This window comes from Cannabis sativa, chromosome 6 (genome assembly GCF_029168945.1).
Source record: "Cannabis sativa cultivar Pink pepper isolate KNU-18-1 chromosome 6, ASM2916894v1, whole genome shotgun sequence".
Taxonomy (NCBI): Eukaryota; Viridiplantae; Streptophyta; class Magnoliopsida; order Rosales; family Cannabaceae; genus Cannabis; species Cannabis sativa.
This window is the reverse complement of record NC_083606.1, coordinates 47,739,415-47,749,315: the sequence shown is the minus strand read 5'-3', so window position 1 is coordinate 47,749,315 and position 9,901 is coordinate 47,739,415. Positions and strand designations below refer to the sequence as shown.

The following is a 9,901-nucleotide window of genomic DNA, read 5'->3' as shown; positions in this document are numbered from 1 at the left end:
TATATATATTGTTTTGAGAATTTGGGTATGTATTTCTGGCTTCAGATAAAAGATTTTATATATATGTAGTACAGTTTTTCTTTTTGCTGTATAATGGATGCATCGGTTTTTACGATTGACTGCACATATATATAGTTTTATTAAAGTTATATAATATGTTTTAGTACACATTAATATATATATATATTACAGTATAATTTGGTAAATATATATTTTGGTGCAAACAATTTAATTCAAATTTTGGTGTTGGTATAGGACTAATATTTTGAATAAATTAATTAAAACAATACGTCGCCAAAGTGACCTCTTTTGTGTAGATTAATTTATTTAAATATTAGGTTGGTTGTATGTTTGTAATTGATGCTTATATTGACTAGCCCAAAGGTAAGTGAATATTTTGCTAGATTTCAAACATACCTGTGGCGATAAATGTGTGACAATTATAAGGTATTTTGTGTGAGCAATACGTTAGTCCAAAGATTAATCTATTGTTTGACACAGTTTTATTGTCAATATTTGATTGCTACACCAAGAGTACCGCTTACAGTTAATATTACTGTCCAAAGACTTGATATTAATGTGTGTTTAGTATCTTGAGATGGGATTAACCAATTTTTGAATTTATTGTTTAATTATGCATATTAATGTGAGCTTGTTTTATTTGTTCTATATTCAGCTAGTTCATCTTCTGCTGCCTCAATATCTGCTAACATTAATTCTATTCCTATGCTTAATGGGACCAATTTCAAGGATTGGAAAAGGAACCTACTTATAGTTCTGGGATGTATGGATTTGGACCATGCACTAAGGAATGAACAACCTGCACCTCTCACTAAGGAAAGTTTCCATGATGATAAAAGGGAATTTGAGAGGTGGGATCGTTCAAATCGCATGAGTCTAATGATTATGAAACACAGCATTCCAGAAGCCTTTTGGGGCACAGAATCCGAAGGGGTTACTATGGCAAAGAATTTCCTTGAACAAATTGAGGAACGTTTTGCTAAAAACGATAAGGTTGAAATGACAACACTTCTTGGTTCTTTAATGAACATGAAGTATAAGGGTCAAGGAAATGTAAGGGAGTACATTATGGAAATGCATCATATTGTCTCAAGATTAAGGACACTTAAGATTGAGCTTTCGAATGATGTACTTGTACTCATGGTTTTGTTAACGCTTCCTCCACAGTTTAACCAATTTAAAATTAGTTACAACTGTCAAAAAGAGAAATGGACTCTCAACGAGCTTATTTCTCATTGTGTGCAAGAGGAAGAAAGGTTGAAAAAGGACAAAACCGAAAGTGCTCATTTGGCCACTACCCCTAAGGATAAGGGCAAGAAAAAGTAAATTTGAGAATGAAGCTGCTAATGTCACGACCCGAGCCCTAGGCTGTGGCAGATGTGTAATATCCATAACTTGGGTGGTCAAAGGTCACACTTTGACCCTTGTAGGAAAATAAAGCTTATAAATGATCCTTTTTTTTATATTACAAAATACTAATTTAAAAGAATGGATTAACTCCTATATTAATAAAAATATATTAGTAATAAAAATCAGGACCACTCATCAATATAAGAGAACAGTAATATCCCCACAGTTATGTAATCACCAAATAGATAGATTTAATAAGTCATTAAAATACAAAAATAATACCTAGCATCCATCATTTCTCATTTCTAACTAGTACATAGCTAATTTAAGTCATCCAGACCATCCATTGGTTCTTAAATACAAAATCAGTCTCATTAGATGGTGAAAGAGTAAAATATGACTAAACTAATAACGACATTCCTTTCCCAACGGTACCATCCTCATCCACTAGCCTCAAACTGAGTTCCTGGAATGGGAGAAAATAGGGGGTGAGCTTATAAAGCCCAGTAGGAAAACAACTAATATCAACGGACCCTTGGTTTAATAAAATCCTGCATGGTTAGCTTTATAAAATAAAATGTCTCATCAACAGTATGAATATGTACAAATAAAATAGAGAGACCACAAATAATCACAAATCAAACGTCAAATGCATATCACACCGTCCACTACACCCCTAGCTCTCAATACCAAATCATAGAAAACGACATCCAAAACCGGGTAGTCGCATCTGATATCCACCATAAATAACGGGGCTCAGATTTAATTCACTCCCTGTACAGATTCTAGGTCTTTCACCTACAGGTGAGTGCACACTTGATCTACCTATGATGACACAGAGACTAGGTCGTGAAACAACAATATGCATCGAACATGATCAACATGGCTCTCATCAATATAACCAAAGCAGACAAATAATAAGCATAACAAAAGAACATATTCCTTTTTATTTTCTAGAAAATTCGGCAGCATAAAAGCTGTATTTTGAATAAACCCAAAAATCATAACCTGCATAAATATTTGCACACAAAAATATATTTGGCACTCGGTACCCCAGAACGGTCCAGAAAATATGCAGATTAAGTTTTCAATTTTTCAAACAATTTTGTAAATCATAAAAATTAGAATATGTCTAATGTTATACAACGCACATAAAAATCAAGTCCAAAAATCAAGTTGAGTCCCTACCGCTCCCGAGTCGTTAAGCTTTTTCCAAAAGACGATCTTAAGCTCTCAAGTCCCGAGCTCCAATTGTTTAGTCCAAACTTACATATTACTCTCACCTATACCATCAAATAATTAAATAATTATCATCATCGCATTCTACATTCAAAACCGAGTCCAACGACATATAATATGACTATATTTAAAATTTGGGATTCTGAAACCTCACCTAAGCGGTGCACATTAACAATCGGTGGCGGTAAAAATTGGTGTACCGGAAATGTCGCCGAAAATAGGAGTAGTATATATCAAAACCACCACCTCGACGAGTAGATCACACTCATGCCAACCGTTTGTCAAAACGGTACACGAGGTCACCGGAAAGTCGCCAGAAAGGGGCGGAGCTACAAAAATGTCACCGGAAAAAGTTGCCAACCGGGAAAAATGGTTTAGTGTAGGTTGTTCTCCTCGACGAGCTATCCTAAGCTAACGGCGGCGAGAGGAGTGGCGCCGCTTGGGGTGTGAGGTCGCCGGCACTAGGAGGTCGGAGTAGTCCAGCGCGTGAGGTCGGGCGGTGGCCGGAGGTGGGTCGCCGGAGTGTAATGGTTATCGAGGTTTATGGGTTTTATTTTTGTATTTTAAAGAGAGAGAAAGAGAGAAAGGTAGATAGAATGATAGAGGGGGACGAAGGGGGTTCAGTATATATTCAAAGTAATATATTTTTTTTTTATTACATACATATATATTATTTTATTATTATTTTATATATATATATAAAAGCACATTTGACTCGGTCAAACCGAGTCTTTTCATTCTCCCCTCCTTAAAGAAATTTCGTCCCGAAATTTGAAAGTACAACCTCAAGTTGAAAATTAAACAAATGAGGATACTTCATATACATCTCGGACTCTATCTCCCAAGTAGCCTCGTCTTCTCTGTGGTTCCTCCATAAGACCTTGACTACTGGAATCTCTCTGTTCCTTAACACTTTTAGCTCTCTCGCCAAGATTTTGACAGGTTTCTCTTCATAAGTCACATCTTCCTGAAGAGGGATTGCCTCATACTCAATAACATGTGACGGATCTGGAGTATACTTCCTCAACATAGACACATGGAACACATTATGAACAGGTCCCAACTGTCCTGGTAAGTTTAATCGATAAGCGACCTCCCCAATCCTCTCGATAACCTCAAAAGGTCCAATATACCTCGGGGCTAGCTTACCCTTCACTCCAAATCTCGTTACGCCACGCATAGGGGTAACTTTCAAGAAGACATAATCACCAACATTAAACTCAACTTCCCGTCGATGGAGATCGGCATAGCTTTTTTGACGACTCTGAACAACCTTAAGTCTTTCTTGGATTCCCTTAATCTTTTCAGTGGTACTAGTGATAATCTGGGGTCCAATGGTGACATGCTCATCTGGTTCTGCCCAACACAATGGCGATCTGCATGGTCTCCCATATAAGGCCTCATAAGGAGCCATGCCTATACTGGCTTGGTAGCTGTTGTTGTATGTGAATTCCAGTAGTGACAAATGTTCTCCCCAACTACCTCCAAAATCCAAAACACAAGAGCGAAGCATGTCTTCCAAAGTCTGTATGGTCCTCTCAGACTGTCCATCTGTCTGTGGATGATGGGCAGTACTCAAGTGAAGTTCGGTCCCTAAGGCTTGCTGCAAGGCCTTCCAAAACCTTGATGTAAATCGAGGATCTCTATCAGAAGCAATGCTTGAAGGCACTCCATGTAGTCGAACTATATTGTCTACATAAAGTCGAGCTAGCTTGGTAAGCTTGTAATCCTTCCTGATTGGAATAAAATGAGCAGACTTAGTCAAACGATCAACAATAACCCAAACAGCGTCATGCTTCAAAGGTGTCAATGGCAACCCCGGTAACAAAGTCCATGGTAATCTTGTCCCACTTCCATTCCGGTATAGGCAAAGGCTGAAGTAAACCCGAGGGTCTCGATGCTCGGCCTTTACTTGCCGACATACTATACACTTAGCTACAAAGCCGGCCACATCTCTTTTCATTCCTTCCCACCAATATTGTCTCTTTAAATCTTGGTACATCTTTGTACTTCCGGGATGTACACGAATTTGGATCTATGGGCCTCAATCAAAATGGTTTCCCTAAGTTCGGGGATATCTCGCAACAACTAGTCTTCCCATATGGTATAGGTACCCTTCACCATTAATCGTCCACCCATCTAGTTGCTCACCATCCTGGATTCGGTTCCAAATAAGTCTTAATTTCTCATCTTGCCACTGACGTTGCTTAACTTGTTGAAGTAGTACTGGTGTAGCCACTAAGTTAGAGATACAAGCTACTTCTTCCCCTTCATAGTATTGCAAGTTATAATCACCCATTGTGATTGTCCTTTTCCAGTCCTCAAGAGCCAAACATGCCAAAGTACTATGAGGCTTTCTACTTAGTGCATCAGCTACTACATTAGCTTTCCCGGGTGATACTGCAAAGTGAAATCATAGTCTTCCATATACTCAACCCATCTTCTTTGCCTCAAGTTCAAGTCCCTTTGAGTAAAAAGATACTTCAAGCTCTTATGATCTGAGTATAACTCAAATTTTACGCCATATAAATAACATCTCCAAATTTTCAAGACAAAGATTACCGCAGCAAGTTCTAGGTCATGTGTAGGGTAATTCTTCTCATGTGGTTTCAATTGTCGAGAAGCATAGGCAACCACCTTGCCGTTTTGCATGAGGACACCTCCTAATCAAGTACCTGAAGCATCAATGAATACCACATATGGTTCCTCACTATTAGGAACAGTGAGAACAGGCGCCGAAGTTAATCTTTCCTTCAATTCTCTAAAAGCTTCTTCGCAACTATCATCCCACATAAACTTTACTTCTTTTCTTGTTAACTTCGTCAAAGGCATAGCAATTTGTGAGAAATTCTCTACAAAGCGACGGTAGTAGCCTGCCAACCCAAGAAAACTTCGAACTTCAGTGACATTCTTTGGTCTTTCCCACTTTAGAATAGAGTCTATCTTTGCAGGATCAACGGTGATACCATCTTGAGAAATTACATGGCCCAAGAACTTGACTTCAGTCATCCAAAATTCACACTTCTCTTTCTTAGCGTATAATTGATGATCTCTCAATGTCTGTAATACTGTTGTCAAGTGTTCAGCATGATCCTCACGTGTCTTAGAATACACCAAGATATCATCAATAAATACCACCACAAACTTATCCAAGAAAGCTCTAAAGACTCTATTCATAAGATCCATAAATGCAGCAGGTGCATTCGTTAACCCAAATGGCATTACCAAAAACTCAAAGTGTCCATACCGTGTCCTGAAAGCAGTCTTAGGGATATCTTCTTCCCTAATCCTCAATTGATGGTAGCCTGACCTCAAAGCAATCTTTGAAAAGAACTTTGAACCACCAAGTTGATCAAATAATTCATCAATCCTCGGTAGAGGATATTTGTTTTTAATTGTCATCTGATTCAGCTTTCTATAGTCGACACAAAGTCGCAAAGTCCCATCAGCTTTCTTGGCAAACAAGACTGGAGCTCCCCATGGGGAAGTACTATGTCTGATGTAGCCCTTATCCATTAACTCCCCTAATTGTTTTTTTAATTCAACCAACTCTGCAGGTGCCATGCGATAAGGTGCAATAGAAACTAGTTGAGCTCCGGGAATCAAATCAATGCAAAACTCGATCTCCCTATCAGGTGGTAACCCTGGTAAATCCTCTGGAAACACATCCGGAAAACCACTAACCACTGATATCCAAGGGAACTGGTCTAAATTCCTAGACTCATCATCGATCGCAAACAGATTCCCATAACACTCTAAGTTTCTCTTTCCACTTAAACATGCCCTTAAGATAGGATTTTGTCTCAGTGCACTCATGTTGGCTCGATAAACAATGAAATCACCACTAGGGGTTAAAAGAGTTACTCTTTTACGTGAACAATCCACAATAGCTTGGTATTTAGACAACCAATCCACACCAAGAATTACATCAAATTGCCCCATAGGCAACACTAATAAGTTTCCAGACAACTTGTGTCCCTCGAACACAATACAAACTGACCTACATATGGTGGATACCTCACCATGTTCCCCCATAGGTACACTCAAATGCAATGCAGGACTAAAAGTTTCCCAACTCAAACCCAACATACTAGCAAACATCAAAGATATAAAGGAATGCGATGCACCCGTATCAAATAACACATTAGCCCAAGAGTGTGAGATAAGAACCATACCATCGACAACTCCCTGGTCAGCACCGCCCTGCACATCATCAACCCCAAGAGCGTAGGCTTGAGCGGATGACTTTGCTTTTGCCTTGCCCCTTCCCTGACTAGGGTAGCTTGTACTTGCACCAAACCCTCCACCTTGATTGTACCCTCTTTGACTCCCACTAGGAGCAGGAGTTTGGAAACCTTGTGAGTACCCCATGTTGAACCCTGAACCTTGTGGCCTGAACTGATGTTGATACTGAGACTGCTGGCCCGATTGGGGTGTGAAACCATAGGATGAAGACTGAGACTGGTTTGTCCTAGGTTGTCCATGAAAAGGAGTAGACTCTACATAGCTCCCTATGGTTCCTCCATGAGATGCTTGAAATCTTTGTTGTCGTTGCGGGCAATCTTTCTTCTTGTGACCTTGTTGACCACAACTGAAACACCCGTATGGTCCACTACGAGTCTTTTCAGATGAACCACTACTAGTGCTACCCCCACTAACTTGTTGTCCTTGGGACCACTGTCCTTGATTCTTCTTGGTCATTTTTGGTCATTTCCTCTTCCTCTGCTTGTGTTCTTCTTCTCATTCCCCTCTACATGAGCCTCAGTTCGCAAGGCTGCTGTCACACACTCAGTCAAGTTGTTAAAGGTCAAAGGGGCTATTGGACCACGTATCGCAGGCCTCAAACGACGCATGAACTGTTCAATCACCAAGGGTTGATCAACAACACCAGGATATGCATAAGAGGATAGCTCTACAAACTTCATGTAAAATTCATTCACAATCATATCCCCTTGTCTTAGACCATCAAATACTCCAATAAGAGCCCTCCTGTGAGATGGACTAAAATATTGTTCCCTGAAAACTTCCTCAAATTCTCGCCAAGTCATCCCATCAGTTTCCATTGTCCTGGACAAGGTCTCCCACCAATCTGCTGCACCACCCTCTAACTTGGACACAGCGAAAGTAACTTGGTATTCCTCAGGTGTTCCTATTGTGTTGAAATTTTTCTTTATCTGCCTCAACCACCTTTCAGCTACCATGGGATCTTGTCCACCCTCAAACTCAGCCACTTGGATTCGATGAAAGATCTGAAAATGATGACTTTGTCGAGCGGCACGATCCATTTGTTGAGCGGGAATAGCTCTTAAGGCTTCGAGAAGTGCGTTCATAGGGAATTCAGCTTGTGGAGGTTGGACATTAGCTTGAGGGGCGTCTTCTCCAACCGTTCTCCTTGTCTTCTTTCCTTTTGGAGGCATTTTCTTAGGTCTGAGAACCAAAAGCTAATCAGTTAGTAAGGATTGGATGCTAATAATATAAATATGCCTTATACATATAAATACCAAGATATTTATTACTATTATTATTTAAAATAAATCTAAACTATTTGGTGACACACTCCGAGGTAATTAAACCCGGTGCTCAGATACCATTTTTCTGTCACGACCCGAGCCCTAGGCTGTGGCAGATGTGTAATATCCATAACTTGGGTGGTCAAAGGTCACACTTTGACCCTTGTAGGAAAATAAAGCTTATAAATGATCCTTTTTTTAATATTACAAAATACTAATTTAAAAGAATGGATTAACTCCAATATTAATAAAAATATATTAGTAATAAAAATCAGGACCACTCATCAATATAAGAGAACAGTAATATCCCCACAGTTATGTAATCACCAAATAGATAGATTTAATAAGTCAATAAAATACCAAAATAATACCTAGCATCCATCATTTCTCATTTCTAACTAGTACATAGCTAATTTAAGTCATCCAGACCATCCATTGGTTCTTAAATACAAAATCAGTCTCATTAGAAGGTGAAAGAGTAAAATATGACTAAACTAATAACGACATTCCTTTCCCAACGGTACCATCCTCATCCACTAGCCTCAAACTAAGTTCCTGGAATGGGAGAAAATAGGGGGTGAGCTTATAAAGCACAGTAGGAAAACAACTAATATCAACGGACCCTTGGTTTAATAAAATTCCTGCATGGTTAGCTTTATTAAAATAAAATGTCTCATCAACAGTATGAATATGTACAAATAAAATAGAGAGACCACAAATAATCACAAATCAAACGTCAAATGCATATCACACCGTCCACTAGACCCCTAGCTCTTAATACTAAATCATAGAAAACGACATCCAAAACCGGGTAGTCGCATCTGATATCCACCATAAATAACGGGGCTCAGATTTAATTCACTCCCTGTACAGATTCTAGGTCTTTCACCTACAGGTGAGTGCACACCTTATCTACCTATGATGACACAGAGACTAGGTCGTGAAACAACAATATCCATCGAACATGATCAACATGGCTCTCATCAATATAACCAAAGCAGGCAAATAATAAGCATAACAAAAGAACATATTCCTTTTTATTTTCTAGAAAATTCGGCAGCATAACAGCTGTATTTTGAATAAACCCAAAAATCATAACCTGCATAAATATTTGCACACAAAAATATATTTGGCACTCGGTCCCCCAGAACAGTCCAGAAAATATGCAGATTAAGTTTTCAATTTTTCAAACAATTTTCTAAATCATAAACATTAGAATATGTCTAATGTTATACAACGCATATAAAAATCAAGTCCAAAAATCAAGTTGAGTCCCTACCTCTCCCGAGTCGTTAAACTTTTTCCAAAAGACGATCTTAAGCTCTCAAGTCCCGAGCTCCAATTGTTTAGTCCAAACTTACATATTACTCTCACCTATACCATCAAATGATTAAATAATTATCATCATCGCATTCTACATTCAAAACCGAGTCCAACGACATATAATATGACTATATTTAAAATTTGGGATTCTGAAACCTCACCTAAGCGGTGCACATTAACAATCGGTGGCGGTAAAAATTGGTGTACCGGAAATATCGCCGAAAATAGGAGTAGTATATATCAAAACGACCACCTCGACGAGTAGATCACACTCATGCCAACCGTTTGTCAAAACGGTACACCAGGTCACCGAAAAGTCGCCGGAGAGGGGCGGAGCTACAAAAATGTCACCGGAAAAAGTTGTGAACTGGGAAAAATGGTTTAGTGTAGGTTGTTCTCCTTGACGAGCTGAGTGTAGTGGTGAAAACCTCTCGTCAAACGGACGCCGATGGTGACCG

At 39.0% G+C, this 9,901-nt stretch overlaps 2 protein-coding genes across 2 annotated transcripts; both read right to left on the bottom strand.

Annotated features, from left to right (window-relative positions):
- Positions 1 to 4,672: 4,672 nt before the first annotated feature.
- LOC133039277 (uncharacterized) lies at positions 4,673 to 5,262 on the bottom strand. Its single transcript, XM_061118132.1, has 2 exons — positions 5,145 to 5,262; positions 4,673 to 5,010 (listed from the first exon to the last, which is right to left on the bottom strand). Exons 1-2 carry the CDS (start codon positions 5,260 to 5,262, stop codon positions 4,673 to 4,675), a joined length of 456 nt encoding a protein of 151 aa, XP_060974115.1.
- Positions 5,263 to 7,307: 2,045 nt separating this feature from the next.
- LOC133039276 (uncharacterized) lies at positions 7,308 to 8,027 on the bottom strand. Its single transcript, XM_061118131.1, has one exon. The coding sequence runs from the start codon at positions 8,025 to 8,027 to the stop codon at positions 7,308 to 7,310; it is 720 nt and encodes a 239-aa protein (XP_060974114.1).
- Between the last annotated feature and the right edge of the window lie 1,874 nt (positions 8,028 to 9,901).